General features: G+C 34.0%; 4 protein-coding genes and 2 long non-coding RNA genes across 9 annotated transcripts; 5 read left to right on the top strand and 1 right to left on the bottom strand.

Moving 5' to 3' along the window:
• Positions 1 to 10,226: 10,226 nt before the first annotated feature.
• LOC110692891 lies at positions 10,227 to 12,632 on the top strand. Of its 2 annotated transcripts, XR_002505539.1 has the most exons (6): positions 10,227 to 10,399; positions 10,493 to 10,570; positions 10,895 to 11,039; positions 12,042 to 12,104; positions 12,431 to 12,507; positions 12,585 to 12,632. It is a non-coding gene; the product is annotated as an uncharacterized LOC110692891 (long non-coding RNA). The 2 variants fall into 2 exon arrangements; XR_002505538.1 differs by having other exon boundaries at positions 10,231 to 10,570.
• A 102-nt stretch (positions 12,633 to 12,734) lies between these two features.
• Positions 12,735 to 13,305, top strand: LOC110692890. Its single transcript, XR_002505537.1, has 3 exons — positions 12,735 to 12,847; positions 12,967 to 13,059; positions 13,187 to 13,305. It is a non-coding gene; the product is annotated as an uncharacterized LOC110692890 (long non-coding RNA).
• An 867-nt stretch (positions 13,306 to 14,172) lies between these two features.
• LOC110692861 lies at positions 14,173 to 15,118 on the top strand. Its single transcript, XM_021869943.1, has 3 exons — positions 14,173 to 14,515; positions 14,612 to 14,721; positions 14,800 to 15,118. Exons 1-3 carry the CDS (start codon positions 14,173 to 14,175, stop codon positions 15,085 to 15,087), a joined length of 741 nt encoding a protein of 246 aa, XP_021725635.1. The 3' UTR covers positions 15,088 to 15,118.
• Positions 15,119 to 15,251: 133 nt separating this feature from the next.
• LOC110692860 lies at positions 15,252 to 16,041 on the top strand. Its single transcript, XM_021869942.1, has 3 exons — positions 15,252 to 15,347; positions 15,438 to 15,810; positions 15,893 to 16,041. Exons 1-3 carry the CDS (start codon positions 15,252 to 15,254, stop codon positions 16,015 to 16,017), a joined length of 594 nt encoding a protein of 197 aa, XP_021725634.1. The 3' UTR covers positions 16,018 to 16,041.
• A 958-nt stretch (positions 16,042 to 16,999) lies between these two features.
• On the top strand, positions 17,000 to 18,503 carry LOC110692889. Its single transcript, XM_021869966.1, has 4 exons — positions 17,000 to 17,221; positions 17,309 to 17,468; positions 17,571 to 17,699; positions 17,775 to 18,503. The coding sequence occupies exons 1-4, from the start codon at positions 17,175 to 17,177 to the stop codon at positions 17,925 to 17,927; spliced, it is 489 nt and encodes a 162-aa protein (XP_021725658.1). The 5' UTR covers positions 17,000 to 17,174; the 3' UTR covers positions 17,928 to 18,503.
• A 423-nt stretch (positions 18,504 to 18,926) lies between these two features.
• On the bottom strand, positions 18,927 to 21,725 carry LOC110692750 (protein FAR1-RELATED SEQUENCE 5-like). Of its 3 annotated transcripts, XM_021869811.1 has the most exons (6): positions 21,272 to 21,725; positions 20,026 to 21,028; positions 19,860 to 19,949; positions 19,702 to 19,785; positions 19,518 to 19,583; positions 18,927 to 19,432 (listed from the first exon to the last, which is right to left on the bottom strand). In XM_021869811.1, exons 1-6 carry the CDS (start codon positions 21,697 to 21,699, stop codon positions 18,950 to 18,952), a joined length of 2,154 nt encoding a protein of 717 aa, XP_021725503.1. In that variant the 5' UTR covers positions 21,700 to 21,725; the 3' UTR covers positions 18,927 to 18,949. The 3 variants fall into 3 exon arrangements, with proteins under 3 accessions (XP_021725503.1, XP_021725504.1, XP_021725505.1); XM_021869812.1 differs by lacking the exon at positions 19,518 to 19,583; XM_021869813.1 differs by lacking the exon at positions 19,860 to 19,949.
• Between the last annotated feature and the right edge of the window lie 440 nt (positions 21,726 to 22,165).

The raw sequence follows: 22,165 nt of genomic DNA, 5'->3' as shown, positions 1-22,165 counted from the left end.
GCTTGAGTATTCTGACCCCTTGGGATCAGCTGAACCTCAAAAGTTTTCAGCTCTGCAATGACTGACTTGGTCTTGGCAAGATAAGCTATCATGGAGGGCTCTTTGGCCTCGTAGCTGCCGCTAATCTGATTTGCAACTAGCTGAGAGTCTGTTTTCAGGCAGACATGATCGGCTTCCAGGGAGATGCACAATTCTAGGCCGGCGATTGCTGCCTCATATTCGGCTTCGTTGTTCGAGGCCTTAAAAGAAAATTTTAGTGCATACTCAAAGGATTTGCCTTCGGGAGAAGTTATCACTACTCCTGCCCCCGAACCGTTTTCGGTGGAAGATCCATCTGTAAACACGGTCCAAACTTTCTTTTCATTGTCTAGCGCTTCTTGGTATGAGCATTCGGCCAAGAAATCCGCTAGAGCTTGAGCCTTAATGGCAGCCCTCGGACGGTAGCTGATGCTGAATTCGGTGAGCTCAAAAGCCCACTTGGCTAGCCTACCAGATTTTTCAACCTTGCCGAGAACTTTTTCCAACGGCTGATCAGTTAAGACCACTATCTGATGACAATCAAAATAGGGCCTCAGCTTCCGAGCAGCTACTACTACCGCGAAAGCGACTTTCTCGAGTAGAGGGTAGCGAGTCTCGGCATCCGTCAGTGTATGACTGACAAAGTAGATCGGTTGCTGACTTTTACTTTCTTCCTTCAGCAGTACTGCAATGATGGTGGCTGGGCTAACGGCCACATACAGGTACAAAGTTTCTCCTTCTGCTGGGCTAGCCAGCGTTGGGATTTGAGCCAGATGCTCCCGAAGCTGCTTAAAGGCGTCTTTTTGCTCTTCCTCCCAAACGAGCTCTTTTGTTTTCGGGAGTTTCAGGACTTTGAAGAAAGGTAACCCCTTATCCGAAGCTCTGGAAATGAACCTCGAGAGGGCTGCCATTCTTCCGGTGAGCCGCTGAACATCCCTCTTTGTTTTCGGCTCAGGAAGGTCGAGCGCTGCTTTAACTTTGGAGGGATTGGCATCAATCCCCCTTTTGCTGACTATGAACCCAAGGAATTTCCCTGACTTCACGCCGAAGACACACTTCTTCGGATTCAGCTTCATTTGATGCTTTCTTAAGGTGGCGAAAGTTTCAGCCAGGTCCTTAACATGGTCCTCAGGTCTTTTGCTTTTGACGATCGAATCGTCGACATAGACTTCCATGTTTCGGCCCTTTTGATCGGCAAAAACTTGATCCACCAGCCTTTGATAGGTTTCCCCCGCATTTTTCAATCCGAAGGGCATCATTTTGTAATTGTACACCCTAGCGTTCGTGACGAATGATGTCTTTGCTCGATCGTCGGGGTGCATGAAGATCTGATGATATCCCGAGAATGCGTCCATGAAACTAAGCAAGGCATGGCCACTTGTCGAATCGACTAGCTGATCGATCCTCGGCAAGGGATATAAATCCTTCGGACAAGCCTTATTTAGGTCCGTGAAGTCAACGCACATCCTCCAGGTACCATTGGCCTTCTGCACCATCACCACATTTGCCAGCCATTCTGGATATTGGCAAGGTTTGATGAAGCCTGCCTCCAGCAATTTTTTGACCTTGGCTGCGATGTCTCGGTTCTTATTAGCGGAGTAATTCCGCTTCTTTTGCTTAATTGGTCAACACGTTGGGTCAACATTAAGCTTATGGGAGATGAGGTCTGGACTTATCCCGGGCATATCAGTTGCCGAGAAAGCAAACACATCTATGTTGTCCCGAAGGAGCTGAATAAGTTCACAACGGGTGTTCGGATCAAGGTCCATCCCGATTGTTACACATTTCTCAACGTCTCCTTCGGCCAACTCAACTGTTTCAGTCTGTTGGTCCATGTCCATTGCTGATGGACTAGACTCTTCATAATCTGGCCTGCTGCCTATGTCAGCAGGTGTCCTAGTCTTTTTGTTCTTCGGCTGGCTCTCTGAGTCCTGCTGTTCAGCTGAAGAGCTAGCATTTTCCCTTTCGGGCCCTTTACCTCTGGGTTCAGATCCTTGGGCCGAAGCACTTAGGCCTTTCGGCTTTTTTGTGCTTGGCTCTCTTTCTTTTTCTTTATCCTCCTCATCCTTGTCGTCATCTGGGCGACTACTGGATGGCTTGAGGTAGTTGCACCTTCGGGCGTCCTTTTGGTTGCCCTGTATCCTTTCGGGGAAGCCGGCGTCTGAGACGTAAATCATCAGCTGATGATAAGTTGAGACGACCCCTTGGATCTCATGAATTATGGGTCTCCCCAAAATCACGTTGTACACTGAAGGAGCGTCAATGACCAAAAATTCAATCATGACGTTCCTGGCTGCCTCATCGCAGCCGATGGTGATAGGAAGTGTCACCTTCCCATCTGGATAAGTTGAAGCCCCGTTGAACCCGGATACCGGGTAGGGTACCGGCGTAAGGTGCTTGGGCTTCAGCTTGATTTGATTGTAGGCCTTTCGGAGCGGAATGTTTGCTCCGCTGCCACCGTCAACAAGGACCTTACTGACGTCGTGGTTGGCCACCGTGGCGATGATCACCAACGGATCCTCGTGAGGGAACGTTATCCCCCAGCAGTCGGCGGCTGTGAACGTCATGTTCGGCACCGGCGATTGGGGAGACTTAATGTCAGCGTTGTTCACCTGGTGAGTCAAAGCCCTAAGGTGTCGCTTGTGCTCCCTCCGAGAGCATATTCCTCCCGAGATAACATTGATCGGAGAGAATTTCCCCTCCGGCTTTTTACTGTTCTTCTGGGGGAAGTCGAGGTCTTGCAGAGAGTCCTTTGCTGACTTCTCGGACTCTTTTTTCTCGCGGTGATCCGCGATGTATTTTTTCAAGTATCCCTTCCGGACCATGTCCTCTATCTGGTCCTTCAGTTGGATACACTCCTCAGTGTTGTGTCCCGGAGACTCGTGGAACTCGCACCACTGATTTTTATTTTTTCGCTGATACCACTCTGGGAGTGGTCTCGGCTTTCGATAACTCTGCTCCTCCTTCGTCACGCTGTAAATTTTGGCGCGTGGAAGAGAGAGCGGAGTGTAGGACTCGTATCTGCCTGTGTATGAGGCAGATTTTTCCCTCTTTGGGTCGCTGGCCGAAGATTGCTCCGAGGCCTTTGACTTTCCCTTTGCCTTATGGCCTTGGCCTTCAGACAAAGGTATTTGTCTTTGTTTCCCTCCCCTGAATTGAGGTTGGGTTTTCGCTTTGTTCCATTCTTCGGCTCGGATGAACTTATCCGAGGCATTCAGAGCTTCCTCCAAGGTCTGCGGGGTATGCATGACCATGAAGTCTAGGAACTTCCCGGGCTGAAGGCCATTCTGCATTGCAAAAACGGCTAGCCCCTGGTCCAGCTGAGAGACGCTGGATGACTCGTTACTGAAACGGGTCAGATAGTCTCGGAGGCTTTCGGTTTCCCCCTGTTGCAGACTCATGAGTTCTGCAGTAGTCTTCTCTCGGCGGTTTGCCGTGGAAAACTTGCTCCTAAATTTGGAGGACAGATCATCCCACCCTGTTATGGAGCCTTACTTTACTCCCTTGGAGATCCACGCTTGCGCGACCCCCTTGAGAGTGGTTGGGAAATATTTGCACCAAGTCGCTTCGGATCTGGGGCAAAGATGCATATGAGTCTCATACGAGGCCACGTGGTTCTTCGGATCCGAGGTCCCGTCATATGCGATGTGCGACGGTATTTTAACCGTGGGCACGTGCTCTTCCAGTATCCATTGCTCGAATGGCGAACTGGCGGGTAGCATAACGACCTTGCCCTTGTTCCTGGCCGAAGGGACCGCGCTCCGCCCTCTTAGAGAGGTAGGAGTGGTTTTCGTCCCTGGCTGGGAAGTCTGGGCCTCGGCCGCAGGGAACGAGAGGCGACTGCGCACGCTCGGTTCCTTGTCGCCGAGTCGGTCGAGGACGCTTCGGCGAACAGTCTCAGGTTCTCGATGAGTAGATTCTGGCCGAGAAGCTGAGCTGCTGCTCTTATGCGTTTCTGGTCGGGAGGATGAGGATCCTTTTAAAAATTGAGGGTTCTTTTTCCTCTCTTTTTCATTTTTCAAGGTATCCTCTTCCCACTCTTCCAGTTCCCGGAAGGAAGGAAGCTTCCCACCATCATGGTCTAGCTTCCTCCGCTGATGCCGGGTATGCGGAGGAGTTCGATCACGAGGTGGTGGCATATTTTGTGCCCTCATCGCCTCCATGAGCACTGCCAGCGCTCTTGCCACCTCCTCCGAGCTGGGCCCCGTCAAAGGGGTCCTCGGCCGAGTATGGGAATGAGGGCGCACAGTCGATGGTTGGCTTTGGGGCACTGAATGTGTCCTATGATCGGACTCACCCCTGCTAGACCGAGAGTGACTCGGCCTATGATGAGAGTCATGAATTACGGGAGAAAGGGAATCCTCCCTGTATGATCCTCCCCCCGAGCTGGCACCCTTGGGAGAGTTCCGGTCCGGCGAGGGTGATGGTGTAGGGGTTTTAGGCTTTTCGCCCGCTCCTTGACGGAGGCCTTTTCTCTTGCGGTTCTTAGCCATTGCTACTAAGATAATTGCAAGATGATCTTGGTTAGAAATTTGGCTTAAAGATTTTTGAAAGTGGTCCCCACAGACGGCGCCAAATTGTTTCGGGTGAAAACAATGGGACCTTGCCGAAGGTCCGATGAAGCGGAGAAGACTAGATTCGATCCAAGTAATGTTGCCGAGGAAGGCCCCTCCGATGCTAAAGTCAGTACAGTGTGTAGAAAGAGAAGACTATGCAAGAGAATTAGTTGCTTGAGGCTTTGCTTGAATGAATGTACAAATGTAATATTGATGGCTTTTATACCTCTGCATACATGGAGAAGTTGGGCCTTAGCCCAATTGGCTTGCCTTGAGGACTGACCTTTGACTTTAGCACAATTGGAGAGATGAACCTTGACCTTGGGCTTTTAATTGGATCATTTAATGCCTAAGCCCAATTGGACTAAATTGGACCCAAACAGTACATATGCTACTTGAGGGTTGAGGGTATTTAATTTTGTAAAATAAAAATGTGCATAAGCAATTTGAGTATTTATTTTTCCGGTTAGTAAAAATATAGTTATGTTACGGATTTTGCATATTGAAGTTTATATTGATATTGATGTTGGTTTGTTACCATCAATTTATTTGGTGGTATGTAGGGTTGTTATTAGAGATATTCAAAGAATACAGTACATCTATTATACGAAATTACCAAGTATAATGAGCATGGTTGTGGATATAAATTTACATAAACTTTTTAAAAAATCGGGTGTATAATAATTATTGTACATCCATTATAAAGATAGGCTAAAGTAATCAAAAGTTACCCCTGAAATGAATAAAAGTTACCCCAATATGCATAAAAGTAACCAATACAAATAAAAATTATCAACGCTTTATTAGTAAAGAATCACATTTTAAATGACTAAAAAACAATTACAAGTGATTGAATGTAATTAAATTACCTTTATAAAACTTTTCTTGTTGTCTATTTATATAAAAATTGTATGATGTTTAATGTTACTAAAAAAAAAGGCAAAAAGTTACCCTAAAATTAGCTATAAGTTATCCTTATACTGCTCGATGCCTCGATGTACACTAATATTAGTGTAAACCTGGTATATACAAAAGTTTTTCATAAATTAAATCTTGTTATAATAACATTGTATTCTTCTCTTATATGGAGGTAACATAGATTGATAAATTTGAGAGATAAGGGTTGCATGAGGAAGGAGTGTCTTTCAATAAATTTTATCATCCACAATTATAAATATTAAATCTCATTGCCCCAAAAAAAAATATTAAATCTCACTAAAGAGAGGGGGGTGCTTAATTTCAGTCAGTTCAACACCAATTAGTTCAGTTAATTCAATTTTTAATTTTATGCTCTCATAAACAATTCATTTTAGCTCTATTCAGTTCAGTTCAACTCAGCTCTAATCAATTCAGCTCTAGTTCAGTTGTTTTTAGTAAATCAGAACATGCCCTAAGTGGTAATAATTTGTGAAAAGGATGAATGAAAATCATGAAACATTTGGAGATAAAAAATGAAACTTTAAAACTTTTGGTTGTTGCAAACCTTGTAGAAAAAGAGAACATAAAATGACATACATCTTGATGTCTAAACCAAAGTAATATAATTAAGAATTCTCTACAACAAGACTATTGGCCTTAAGGGCAGACGACAAGACGCCATCATTTATATTTGTCACACACTCAATCACCATGCATGGGCATGTATCAGATGTATCATGTATGTCAATGTATAAGTGGCTATGTGCACTATCTCAAATCTCTAATCCATTTGAGCTCAAATTGCCCTCATAGAGAAGCCAAGGCAAAGTAACCTATCTTCTCCCAAGTCGCCTCTTCTAGATTTCAATTAAATCATTCTCTCTTTATTAATTTATTTATTTATTTTTCTAAATTATAACATTGGGAGTTTTTAGCTTAATTAATTACCAATGCACTTTTTAAAACATTGATAATATCTCTATCACGTTTTTAGGATATATTATATTTTGATTGTATGTTGTGTTATAACAGATGTATTAAAAGAACAAATATTGAATGTAGAATTAACAAGAAAACACAGACGCAGAGATTTACCTGCGTGGTTCACCAACAATGCATTGACTACATTTGCAAGCAGGCGGGAGTAATAGTTTTGTTAATCTTGAGGAAAACATATTACTTCAGAACATATTTGAGATCAATCACGGAAAATAGAATGATTGTATCTTAGACTTCTAATGTTATCTCTCTCAAATCTCACAGATGAAAAATACACAAAAGATTATCAGATTTATGAATAATCACTCAACTGATTTAGCTAGGAGTAACCCTAAGGGTATATATCAAACTCTCCAAAAAGAAACTAAATTTAGGCCAAAGCCCTAATAATAATCACATAGACCAAAACCACACGACTGTGTACCTTGAACCACACGACCGTGTGACATGTCTTGTGATAGCAGAACTACACGACCATATACCATGAACCACATGGCCATCTATACTGAAGAGTACGTAGCAACACAAACTATACAATTGTGTACAATGCACTACACTACCGCATACCAACTTGATTACCGATTCAAGGCAGATTTCTTACATATTGAAATGAATGTAACGATTTTATATTACAATGCAAAGACAGTCAATGAGTGTGTGAATCGTGTAAGTTTTCAAACCTTGTAATTAAAATAGATTAAAGGAATTACTTGATGATTAAATGTCAAAATCTTTTGCAATAAAGTGTGTTGTGTTCGCATACGGTATATTAGCTTAGCTTGCCTATATAGTTATATATGCATTGACGTTATCATTTAGTCATACATTACGTGATTATTATTACTTATGCTTTGTTTGGTTGGCTAAATATTTTGCGAGAAGTTAAAATTCTCATGAATTTCATTTTCACCCTCTTGTTTGGTTGACACAAAAAAGTGATGGCTTCTCACAAAATATAGGAATTCACTTACCTTATCCCCCCTTGATAAATGAAATTTCCATGAGAATTTACTTCCTCCATTCATAACCAAACAAATTTGTTGAATTCCCATAATTTTAATGATGAAATTTATTTCCCACAAAATGAAATTTCATGGGAATTTACAATTCCCCAATGAACCAAACTACTCTAGTCACACACTATATGAACTACATCATACGTCAAAATCTTTATATAGAATCTTGTAATAGTATTCAAGTTTACCACTATATATATTAGAAAGCTAATTAATTAAGGTTGCAGTCTTGTCTCAAATATTTCAACCTTTCTACCAACCCATCTAATATGACTTGATCTGTTGATCATACAGTACGAAATAAGCACAAGTCAATGTTAGATGTATCATGTATGTAGTATTTAATTATAATTATATAGCTAAACTATATATAGTTAAGTATAGCTAATCCATCTTGATATCTAAACTATAGTTAAGTATATATATAGTTATTCCATCTTAATAGAAAGAACACAATCTTAGATTTAATGTTGTTTTCTTACCTAAAATTCAAACAAAAACATTAGTTGGAAAAGGGAATTTTTGTCTAGAACTACCCTAAAGATAGGGTAATTTGTGAACAACTACCCATTTTTTTTTAATTTGTTTAGAACTACCCGTAAGTTTGGAAAAGTTTGTGTAGCACTACCCACTAACGTTTTTTCGTCCCATTAAAACGTTATTTCGGCCCAATTTTTTACTTTTTTCAATTACAATGGTCAATTAATGTTAAAATAAGCAAAAAAAACCCAATTCAATTAAACCCCAAAACCTTAGAAATTAAAATCCCCAAATAATACTACACTCATGAACCCTAAAATAAATTATGATTAAATCCTTAATTAAGTTAATTAAGGTAAATTAAAACCTTTATACAAATTGGGAAAGTTTATTGGTTGGCAAAAGTGAAAAAAAGTGAGCTCTGATAACGTCTTAATTGGACGAAAAATGTTAATGGATAGTACTACCCAAATGTTTTCAAACTTATGGATAGTTCTAAACAAATAAAAAAAAATGGGTAGTTGTTCACAAATGACCCTATCTTTAGGGTAGTTCTACACAAAATTTCCGTTGAAAAATGGCAAAAAAGAGAGAGTTTAGACTTTTAATTAGTCAAGTAATTAAACTTATCTTTGAAAATTTACAGCTTTTGATGCCTTTGCTTTTTATAACAAGCAAATAATAAAGCATATCTACTCCATAAGTTTGTTCCAAATATTCTTTCCTCTCTTTTATCTTCATAATTTACTTAAGTGATCATGATCAAGAGTGAAAATTACGACCTCAAGAATTAAGCATACTGAATTATGAAGCAAAATTGTACCCTAATTAATAATTATTAATAAATTTTTGGTGGGTCACAAGCCAAAATATAAAAATATAGTAAGGTTGAAGCCAAAAGACATAATTTGCTTTGCTGAAAACTTATGATTTTGGTTGATGGCAGTTGTCACCTTGTGTTACAAATCGGAATGCCTGAATTTATACACATGGGATCATAAATTATTACTCATTCCATTACTAGGTAGTGGAATATAAACAATTGTACAAATTATTTGGATCGGACCACTTTCTATATACATTAATATGAAGTGTATTTTGGCCTAGAATTCTTTTGAGAATTAGCTACTAGTTGCTAGATGTTAACTAATCCATTAACTATAACTAAAATAAAAGATGCTGACTTCATTAAGAAACACTTGTCGACTTCTTATGAAAAATTTTCCCGCCAAAATTATTTTTGACATCATAATTTTTTTTTCTCTATTTTTTTCCTCCTAAGTTATAAAACTAAACAAACACAATATTTCTTTCAAAATTAATAAATGAGATTATTATCACGCTTTTTTCAAATACATAATATTGACAACTATTTTAAACAAATAATATCTATTTAAGCCGTGCAATGCACGGCATTAAACTAGTTCGTTGTATTATATCTGTTCAAAAAAAAAAAAAGTAATTGTATTATATTGCGTAAAATGACTAAAAATATATATAGAAATAATTTATTATTTTAAAAATTATCAACAACGAACGTATGATTAAGTGTAGTAAGGTTGAGCAAATTTAGGATCATATTCAGAGTATTTATAATTATAAATTATAACTACTTTCTCCATTCTTTTTTGTTCTACTCATTTGCATTTTTTGTGGTTTCTAACGTGCATGTTTTAACCAGCCATATCTCTAATTGCATACTTTAAAAAAATTATGGTAATTTAATGTTAAAATCAACTAAGCACTTTTAAAGAAGGATTATAATTTAATCTAGTCAAAGTGGCCTGGCTTAATTTGATGGGAATAACCGAATAATCAGTATAATATGAGATATGATCATGTCAACCAACAAAATAATTAGTCCAACTTTCATACTTTTGATCCAACACAGCTGCTGGTGAAAGTGACAATTCGCTTTCATCAACGATTATAATAATGGACTGCCTTATTTATGTTAATATTTCATGTTTCATGTTTACTTTTATATTTGCTACAATTAGCATATGTTTTGGTCACATACATGTACACTATAATTTAGTTAATTGGTATACCCTAGACCCTAGTGTAGGTAGCCCAACCTACACTCCCTCTAAACGCAGCGTTTAGAGTTACTACCCACACCCCCTCCACTAACCCACAATAATTACCCACTCCCCACAATAACCACAGTAACTGCATAACTAACTTCCCCTACCCCACATATATATATACATAAAAAAAAAAAAATCAATTTCAAATCATTCTCTCTCTCTAAACACCATCTTCTTCATTTCTCTAGAGTTTCTCTCTCATCAAACCCAACGAATCGGAACAAATTTCAATTTAAATCACTGAAAAATTGCTTCAAAATACTCCAAAATTGCTTCAAATGTCTGATATTCGAGAAGAAATTAAACAATCACAACAAAAAGAGTAAGTAATTTCGTTAGTTTTGTTCATTTTTTGAGATTGTAGTGCAATTTTATGTGTGAAACCTTAATTTTGTTCATTTTGTTGCGATTGTAGTGCGATTTTGCAAAAAACCACTACAGAGAAGAACATGCAAGAAGAAACTGCAAAATCGGAGCAAAATGTATCTAAAGAGTAAGTAATTTTGTTCATTTTCTTTCGATGACAATTATAGTGCGATTTTATGTGTGAAACCTAATTTTTATTCAATTTTTTGCAATTGTAGTATGATTTTGGAGAAGAATACTTCAGAGACGAGTAATTTGTTGAAAATTTCTGAAGATATGTATGAACCCTAACTTTTGTAAAACCTAATTTGTTCATATTCTTGCGATGAAGATTATAGAGCGAATTTATTTGTAAAACCTAATTTTTGTTAAAATTTTTTGCGATTGTAGTAATTGTTCTAAGATTTTACTGAAAATAACTAAAACATTAACAATTTATTAAATAAAACAGAGACGATGATGATGATGTACCTCTTCAGTCAAGAGTAGACAAATTGAAAAAAAAACCGCCAAAATGATCCAATTGTAGATCCGGAACTTTTAAAAGATATTGACAAGTCAATTGGTACGGATTTAACAATGTCTCCACTACCAAGGTAATTAGTCATTTACAGAATATATTATGTTCATGTCTAATATGCTAGTTGTATTTGATAAAAATTGGTTTTATCTTTGTTTAATATGTTATTTGTATATGATCATATTTGATACTCATAATGTTCATTTATAGATATAGTTATGATCATATATTTATATTTGTTCATATGAGTATTTATTGAGATTTAAGAACAAAAGTACATTTCATTGAAACATCATTGTATATGATCATATTTGATACTCATAATGTTCATTTATAGATATAATTATGATCATATATGTATATTTGTTCATTTGAGTATTCATTGAGATTTAAATAACAAATATACATTTCATTAAATCATCATGCACATATATAAATATGATAATAATCATTTCAGTGATATGCATTCAAACTAATGTCATGTAATTAATTTATAATGTAGTGATGTGCCATTTAGAATGATACACTTGCTTCAATTTAGAGATGGGAAATCTGAACCATTAACTCTAAAGAAGGTTATAGAACAAAATGAATATGATAATAGTTATGAAAGATACACTTTAAGCAAGTAAGTTTATATGTATAAAATAATTGTTTTTACATTCAATTATTGTACATTGTATATATATACCAAACTTATTAGGTAATTCTTAAAATTTTAGTGAAAAAAAAAGGTTTGAGTGAAATTTGTTATGTCAAAATCAAGACCACCAGAGACAAATCAAACAATAAGGTATAAAAGCTTTATACCAAAATAACTAATTATCTTCTTCATTGTATAAATTAGTTCATACTTTAATATCATATTATATAAAATAATTCTGTTTTTTTTAAGTGAACAAAGTGAGAACATTCCTAGTGTGTCTGCTACACATAACACAACTGACAAAGAGAGTAGGGATGAAAGGTATACTAATGATCAATTTTATATAAACAAATGTTCATTTTTATAATAGTATATTTTGTGTACAATTTATGTGCATTTTTTATTAAAAGTATTTCTTAAAATTGATTTCAGCAAGCAAGAAGAAGTTCAACCAAAAGTGCAAAGCAATCCAGTAAAGAATAGTCTTGGCCAAAAGTAAGAAAACTTAAATGTTCAATTTAGATAGACTATATGTTCATTTGAAAATCAGTACAAAAAAGTTTGCTCATGGCCAATAGTAATATAAGTTATATGTTCATTTTTTTATTTACTAATCAAAATTGTAAATTCAAACATATTTTTAATGAAATATCAGAAAACCCAAAGATGATTCAAGCATAACAACATTAAAGGACAAGATGCAAGAAATACATTTAGACATAGAGAGAAACCCAAAGTATGTTTAAATTTAAATAATTGAATTAATTTAATCAATTAATGAATATATTTCAAAGTTATATAACAATATCATACATTTACAGGAAGTACAAAGAATCGACAATCAGAATTATGAGAAATCTCAAAAGAATGGAAAAGGCAAGCAAGGAAATCAGGAAAGGTAAATGATCATATTTATTGAATATTTTTGTTTAATAGTCATAAATATCAATTTTAACAATACTATTACTTTTGAAGGTGAAGCAAAAAAGAAAGAAAAAGGGCCAATAGAAGAGAAAACTGTGGGAAAAGGTAAAATTTTTAAAATGTACATTTTTATTACAAAAAATGTTCATATTGGAAAAGCATAATATTAAATATTCAATAAGATTAAAAAAATTAAATTTTAACTAAATAAATTTTAATAGAAGGACAAGAAGGAAAAAAAGGGACTGAAAAAGAGAAAAGCCCTAAAGACAAAACTGTGGAAGATGTCTTTCCAAAGACAACAAATGTAGAAGGTAAAAATTTATAAATGTACATTTTTATTACATAAAATGTTCATATTGGATCTACATAACATTGAATGTTCAATAAGATTAAAAAAATATATAAATATTAACTAATTAAATTTTCATAGAAGGACAAGAGGGGAAAAAAGAGCCTGAAAAGGAGAAAATCCCTAAAGAGAAAACAGTGGAAGATGAGTCTACAAAGACAACAGATCCGAAAGGTAAATAGTGGAAAATGTACATATTCATTATCTGAAATGTTCATTTATATTGTATATAGTAAACATTTGTCATCCAATTTAAATAAATGTTTATTTAATCTTTTATATTTGATCATTTCATATGCAGCACAAATTGCACCTGATTTTGTTCAAATTGAGGATGAAACTTATCTTCTAGATCAAGATGATGATAAAGTTTCCACAAAACTTAGTGAGGAGACAGCTCCATCATCACAAAAAAGTGATCAGTCAGCCAAAATGAAAACAAGATACAAAATGGTTGCAAGGAAAAACAAAAACAAAAGTCTTGTTGTTGTGCCAAGTGGTAGAATTACAAGGAGCCAAGGTAATCATAATACTTTTCTGTTTCACAATAAATATTACACTTTCAAATATACTAACATAAATTTTTTTAAAAACAATAGATGTTCTGTTAGATGAATCTGAAAAGGGAAGCCTGAAGAAGGATGTTGAACCTGCTAAAGAAACCGCAAAAATAGGACAGAAGAGAAGAATGTCTACAAGGACTTTTCCTATTCAAAAGGAAGCTGATGCACCACCTCCAGCACCTACTCCAATAAAAAAAAATGGCAGGTGCTCCTGCTGAATATCCTCCAGACCAAGGCAAAAAGGGTAAATGTTCAATCTTAATGTATAGAATGATCATTTATGATGGTATATCATTAATGTTCAATTTCAATATATAGGTGGGAAAAAGAAAACTCCAGAAGAAGTGAAGAAAACTTCTAAGGTTGCTGGCAAAAGAAAAGCAGGTATATAATGATATATTATAAATGTTCAATTTCTATATATAGAATGATCATTTGAGAAAACAATTTTGTTCATTTTATCATTTGCTTACTGTACATTTTCAATACTTAAACAAAATTATATATTTAATTTTCAGATGTCAGTCCTGCCAAGAGAAATGCTGGAAAGAGAAAAAAAATACAAGAAGTACCATCAGATGAACCCTCTCAAGATCCTACTGATGAAAGTTCTACTGACAGTGATGATGATAGTGAAGAGTAAGTTTATAAAGCAGAAGCAGAGCCTGTCAGTGAGGATGATTATGAGGTGGAGGAAGAGGAGGAAGAGGAAGAAGTAAAGCCAATGAAGAAACAGGCAAAGAAAGGGAATTCAGTGAAGGCAAAGGTTGAAAAGGAGGAGCAAAAGATGGTACTGTACGATGAAGGAAAGATTGAAGGTAGGGGAAAAAAGAAAATGAAAACTGAAATGGTTCAAGCAATAGAAACTGATGAAGTTGAGGAAATTCAGGAAGATGAATTTGAGGAAGAGAAATCTTCAAAGAGAGGAGGACATGTGAAGTTCATTGCATGGATAAAAAAGATGACACCTACCCAAAAACAACAAGTTGTTGATATAGGGTTAGGATCACTTCTTGACATTAGTTTACCTCAACTTGATCAAAAATTCTGTAACTGGTTATTGGGAAGTTTTGAAGAAAATAGCTAGTGTTTTGAACTACCAAAGAATGAAAAAATATAAATTGAGGTAGAGGATGTTAGGGTAGTTTATGGCTTGCCTACAGGAGAAATTACAATTGTTGAGCCAAAGTCTGATAAAATTAGTGAGGAGTATGCAGAATTTCTGAAGAAATGGAGAAAATCATGGTCAGGAAAAACTCCATCAGTGAGTCAGGTATGATCAGTTTTAAATGTTCATTTTAAATACATTAAATGATCAAAAGTATAAATGTTTTGTTCATTTTGTTTGCAGATTGTGAATGGATACATAAATGATAAATTCACCAACAACAGACCACCAAGTGAACATTTCATTACTAACTTTTTAGCAGTGGCTGTGAACTGCTTGATGAAATGTGTATCAAACAATCAATGCCATTTCAAATTTCTTTATTCTATGATGGACAAAGAAAACATAAAAAATTTGAACTGGTGTCAGTTTGTATATGACTCACTTATCAAATGTCATGTTGATTGGAGAAAGCAGCAAGGCAAGGGGTTCTACAAAGGCCCTCTTCAATTTCTGATGGTATATTCTTAGATACAAAATGTTCATTTAAATTTAAATAAATGCACTTTTTTTTACTGTTTATGTTATGTTCCATGTTTTCTTTTTTCTTGTAGTTCTTCTATTTTGATAGAGTTCAGAGGTTAGACAAAAGGCCTCCAAGAACAATTCCTATTATATCTGCATGGAATAGAGACATGGTTCTTGAGAGGTTGAAGATTAAATTAGAATTGGGATTTGGGAGAGGGAAAATTCTACCAAGGATTGCTGCAGAAGTTGAAGAAAGTCCTAAGGTTATAAAATGATCACTTTTGTTAACATAAATGTTCATTTGTATAATCTGAAATGTTCAACTGCATAATTTTTAATATTCATTCATATAGGTTTTTATGGATGATTTTGTTTCTCTGGTAAAAACAACTTGTTCAAACCTGTCAAAGCTTTCTTCAAAATTGGTGAGGGCAAAGGATATCTTCCCTGGAAATGACTTGGTGAAAAAAGTTGATGAAGTTTTAGGAAAGGTGGCAGCTAGGGAACCATCAATTCTAAGCCAAGATGAAGAATTCTTTGGCAGTGAGGATTTCCTAAATGCACTTGCACAAGCTGAGAAGAATCTGATGCAAGGGTCTGAAAAGCAAACAACTAAGAAGCAAATGGCTGGGAAGAAATTAACCAAAAAGGGAAAGGAAAAAGAACAAGAATATGACATCAGAAAAGCTTTCAGCTTGGGGTTGACTCCACCTTCTCCAGCCATTGGTAAATTCTAACTAAAAGAGACTATATATCCTAATTTTTATATGAAAAATTCTAAATTTGTGGTCTAAATTGTCCTAAACAGAAACAGGGCCCACCTCTTCAACACTTGGTGATATAATTGAACAACCAATAATTTCAACAAATGGTAATATGTTCATATATTTAATAATAATGTACATAAACTTAAGTAGAAATGTTCATTTCTAATTATTATGTGTAAATACTATTAACTTAGTGTATCTCCAAAATGATGATTTATAATACAACTGGAGTAAAGGATGTGGGTAAAACTTCAGCAGCTTCAAAACAAAGAATTGAAGAATTTTCTAGAACTGGTATAATGTTCAATTAAAAAGTGTAAAATGTTCATTTACAAACAAGAAATATTCATTATTAATTGTATTTTTTTGTTAGACGCAGCAACTGGTTCAAAATTTGATGCTGACACTAGGTCAGATAATGAAGGATTGCCTAGAACAGGTATAATGTTCAATTATAAATACTCAAATGTTCATTTACAAAGAAATAATATTATATCTAATTAAATTTTTTCTTAGATGCAGGATCTGGTTCAGTGGTTGATGCTGACCCTAGGTCAGATGGTGGTGAAAAAAGTGATGATCCAAAAAACACAGTTGGAGGTGGAAAACAAAACAAGGAAGATGTTTTTGAAAAAACAAAAAATGATGAAAAAGTGGAGGGGTAAAATCCTGAAGACATGTCTTACTATTAGGGTTATGTAATTAGTAAGGATAAAATATCTAGATGGAACAATTTAACTTATGTTACTATCGTGTTGTAACTTGAAACTGGAGTTTCTCAAACTATTGTATGTGTGTACATTATTTTGTTGAATATGTAATATGAATGTGTGGTTTATGTTAAATCAATATCTTTCATTTTATGAATTGAAAATGATTCAGGGTGTTACATAAGAAGCTTATATTTTATTAATATGTACTGACATTGTTTGACTTTTCAGTGAAAACAAGAAGATTGTTGCTTCATCCTCAAAAGTCACAAAAAGGTACATTATTTATATTAAGTAAATGTTCAAAAATAATAATGAACATTTTCATATACCTAAATATATATTTGTGTTATGTAATATGACCAGGAATGATGATAAGAAAAAGTCAATTGCAGAAAAGAAGAAAAAAACTGAAAAGAAAAAGGTTGAAAGGTATAATTTCAAATTTATTTATATACACTCAAATGTTCATTTATGTTCCTCATAATTTTCTTAATTTAACAATATTTTATATTGAACAACAAGACCAAAACGCGAAAAGCAAACAATTCCTCCTGCTTTCCGATCTCCTTACTTGGTCAAGTACAAGGATCTGTTTAAAGATGAGAAAGCCATGAACCAAATTGCAGTAGACTTTGCTCTTGGTGGAAAAGATGAAAGATAATTACTTACACTAATTAAACTTAAGGTTTAATATCTTTTATAAAAATATGTTCACAATCATATTATTAAATGTTCATAATGCAGTGCACTCTTATACTATGATGGCTTGAATCTCATCAATAGAAATGAAATGAAAACTCTTGGAGATGATGTTGAAGTGACAAATTGTGTCATAGATGGATGGGCAAGGTTTCTTAATCATAAAAAGCCGAGAAACAAGATTTATTTCTCAACAGTGCTTCATGTTAGTCTTTCTTCTTTTTTTATATTATTGATTCTATTTTCCTATGATAAATAATTGCTAAAAATTCATTTAACTTCTATATGTTTGTTTCTATTTCAACAGCACATTATGTGCACAAATAGAGTTTGTCGAGAAGGATCATCAATGAAGACAAGAATTAATGCCTTCATAGAAAGAATTGACAATGAACTGAAGTTGAATAAAATTGACAGCATTGTTGGATATAAACAGGTATTAATTCTTGTTTGATACAAATGTTCAATTACATTCAATATATTGTCCAATAACATTATATAATTTGTTCAGGTCTTCTTCCCAGTATCAACTTCTCAACATTTTTTTCTGTTGTGCGTCAATCATATAGAAGACAAAATTCATATAATTGACAATAGAAAACTACCAAAAAAGGTATCAGTCCAAGCAAAATATGAAGAACAACCAAAAATGATGGTGAGATAATATGTTCATTTATAGTTGGCTACATGATCAATTATATTTTATTAATTGTTCATGTCTTCATCACAATACAAACTTCTAAACAATTTTTACTCTTTTTTCTATCAGTTAAAAGGATTGGCAGAGTATATGAAACACCTTGGATATCAAGATGCAAAAAGAATTGAAGACTACACAATTGTTTTGGAAAAGATGAAATGGCGTAGCAACAATGACTATACAAACTGTGGAGTTTACATTATGAAGCATATGGAAACCTTCACTGCTGATCCTAATGAGAGCTGGATTTGTGATTTAAAACCAAACAATGTAAGAGTTATAAATGATCAATTATTTAAGATATAATATTCATTTATGAAACAGTAAAGATTGTTTAATTAAAATTTGACAATTCATTTTGTTCAACAAGTGGAACAAATTAGAAATCTAAGGCTCCAATACATAGCAGAACTGATGTTATTTGAAGAAAACACTGAATCAAGAGCAAATAGAAGGAAAGCTAGAAAATTTGCAACTTTGTAGTTTCAAATGTTCATTTACAACTATGTATATGTTCATTTCTTATATATGACTATTTTTTTTTTAAGAAATAGACTTATGGATTTTATTTTAATATTATTGTAATTGATATTTCATTTTAATCTTTGAATGAAAGTTTTTTATATTTTATTTTAATATTATTGTAATTGATATTTCATTTTAATCTTTGAATGAAAGTTTTTTATAAGTTTTATAAATTGGATGTTGGTTCTTACTTTTGTTCATATACAAATGACTAAATAATCATTGATAAATGTAGAATTTTAAAACATATAAAATTCTAATGACTAAATAATCATTGATAAATGTATAATTTTAAAAACATATAAAATTCTAATATAAAGTTCAAATATACTAAAAATAGTACTATATAAAATATAATATTTATGTCTTTTACATAATAGATCGAAAATTCAAAATTACAAAATAGTAATTAAATCAACATTACAAAAAAGTCTAATGTTTATAAAGTTCTGGAATACTAATTATTTATCTTTATTAGCCAAACGTTTAGCTACACTTGTATCAAAAAAGGCTAACAACCTATCATACTTAGAAGAAATCTTTTTAGAACCTAATTGAACATTTCTTGATTGAAGAATTGGAACACGAGCACCTTGATCATTTCTTTGAACTGTGGGAGGAGTAACTTGAACATTCTGAACACGAAATCCTTGATCATTTATTTGAACCGTAGGAGAAATAACTTGAACATTTGTTGATTGAACATTGCTGGAGTTGGATATGATCATTTCTGGATTGGTGTTTGAACAATTCTGAGTTTGATTTTGAACATTCCTGGGAACAGTAGGTTGAATAACAACAGGAGATTTTGTTGACGCACTAGTATGAATTGGAACTCTTGGATTAATTTGAGAGTAAGTTTTAACACCAGAAGCACCTTTATTTGCACCAACATTAGAACGAGCTTGAACAGCAGAAACACCTTCAAGATTTAAATCCTTCGCCTTTAAAAAAAATTAAATTGATCATTAATAAACCAGTATATGATCAGTTACAAACACTTATTCAAACAAATATGGAAAAAAAAACCTTAGCAATAGATGAAATATCAACATCAATAGATATGATAGATGAAAGAGAGCTTTCACCAGTAGCCTACAAAAAAACCAAAAAAAAATATAAAAAATTAAAAATTAAATAAAAAAAAATTATAATATAGATCATAAATGCCAAAAAATAAAATAAATTTATAATCAATAACAAACAAACATACCTGATCAAAATCATTGGAAATACTATGATTTGATTCCTTAGAACTAGAAGGAATTTCTTCTACAACAGCTGATTTTAAGCCGACCTATATTTTTAAATTATAAAAATCAATATTAATAAAATATAAATAAAATGTTTTTTTGGCACAATTGAATTTACCTGAGCCCGTTTATTGCTCAAAACAATCAATTCAATGGGATCACTAATAGAATTAGCATAAGTAACAGCACAACCGTTCTCATCAAGTTCCTATTTAAAAAAAAACATAAATGATCATTTACGAAAACTGAAATGATCAATTTGAAAATATGAAATGATCATATACCTGTACAACTGCTTGCCCTATACCCCTTTTGTAAGGAGTGTACAGAGACTTTTTCCTCTTGAAATTACCCTTTGCCTTGTTACACTGCTTCTCCAAGGTACTCTTAGGCCTTACATTCCTCTCACCTTTAGGCCTAGCTTTTGGAGGATTCTTGATCTCAAGATCAACAATTTCAACCTCTTTAACAGGTTCACTAAAGTCAATTACACCTGATACACTCTCAACCTGTTCTTTTAACAGATTGAAATAACACTCAACCTCTGCCCTTGCATTCAAAGAATTCTGACAACTTGTTATCAACTTAACAAACTTTCTGATTGTTTGTGACCTCCAAACACTAGTATCCACAACATTTGTCCTCAAAGTAGGTTCTTCAATACCATGACTACACATGGCAGCCTTTGTCCATCGTTTCATTATATACTCTTGTGGAATATTACGCACACAATGCAAATGATATACTCGAAGAGAATGAGAACAAAGTAAACCAGTCTCACTAAAGTACATGCATGTGCAACAAATTGCATGTGTTTCCTTATTAAAAATAACTTCATGCTTAATTATATCCTTCCCAGGCCTCCAAAGAAGATATGAATATTCTGGAAAACGCAAACCATTATCAACATGATCATAAGTTGTCCCCCTAATGAACTCCTCTTCAAAAAGCACATAAGCTTGAATAGTGTACAATGATCTTGCATGAACTAATATACCAATGTTAGCAAAAGCTAGGTGCCTATTACCCCTCAGAGTATTGTAATCTCTTGCACCTTCCTTACTTCTCCACTCAGAAATGACATCAAGAAAAACATGATAAAAATCACATAAACCTTGAGTCTTATTAAGACGTTGTGAAACTGACTTATTAGTAGTTTCACTACGTTGAGAAGATAATATACCACCAGACCAATACTTCTTAGAATAAGCAGGACACCACATTTCCTTTATTTTATACAAATCACATAACCAATCATCATTTTCACATTTGTATTTATCACACATCCTGTATAACAGAAATGATCATATATTAATTTAAAAATGAACAAAATATAAATTAAAATATGTACATTGTATAAAGAATAATGATCATAAACAATATGGACACTAATAATATTATGATAACATACATAACAAAGTAAATTGTATGATCATATGTAAAACACTAAATGTTCATATATATATCACATAATAATCAAATATATCACATAATAAAAATAAAAAATAAATACAAAAAACAATAATTTACCTTTTCCAGAAATATTCAAATTCAGCAGGAGTTTCACAATACTTCAAAAGATATCCAAACAAATTTGTAAAGCCTTCCAAAGCTCTCAATGCTCCAATGTGTTTCTTAGAATTTTGTTCAAGATGCCATACACATAAACGATGATGAACAGTTGAAGGAAAAATGTTTCTTATACCCGCTGCAATTGCTTGTGCTTGATCAGTCATAATTGTAATGGGACTTTTCCTCCCCATTGAGTGCAAAAATGTATCAAACAACCAATCAAAAGACTCGGTGCGCTCATTAAGAATAAAACCCATACCAAACATGACATTGTTACCATGATGGTTCATCCCAACAAATGGAGCACATATCATTCCATATTTATTAGTTCTATAAGTTGTATCAAAAACCAACAAATCTCCAAAGTAATGATAATCTCTCATCATCCTACCATCACGCCAAAAAAACTAACTAAAGCACCACTATCATCTTGTTCAAAATCATAATAAAAATCTGCCTCATCCACATGTCTCTTGGCAAAATATTTAATCAATTGGTTACTATCACATCCTTCAATTTGGGCAGCTTTTTCAGATGACAATGCATTATAAGCATCAAAAGCAGTAAAACAAAGATTAGGAGATCCCCCAACCTCCTTCTTTAGAACCCTCAAAGAATCAGTAACTTTGACTCCACTCAATTTCATTGTTGAAATGAAAAGAAGCTGCTCTTTATTCACATCTCTTTGAGACCTTATCAAATGCCTTTTTTCAGGAGGAATCATAGTATGATTATGAACCATTTCATGTCTTGTACATGTATAGACCCCTAAATGATCAATATGAAACTGCACAAAAGCTAAACAACCAGTTCGATGACCCAACTTCTCATAAATCCTTTTATTCTTACACT

Source organism: Chenopodium quinoa, unplaced genomic scaffold (genome assembly GCF_001683475.1).
Source record: "Chenopodium quinoa cultivar QQ74 unplaced genomic scaffold, ASM168347v1, whole genome shotgun sequence".
Lineage (NCBI taxonomy): Eukaryota > Viridiplantae > Streptophyta > Magnoliopsida > Caryophyllales > Amaranthaceae > Chenopodium > Chenopodium quinoa.
The sequence above is the reverse complement of the archived record's forward strand: the minus strand, read 5'-3'. Positions and strand labels throughout refer to the sequence as shown.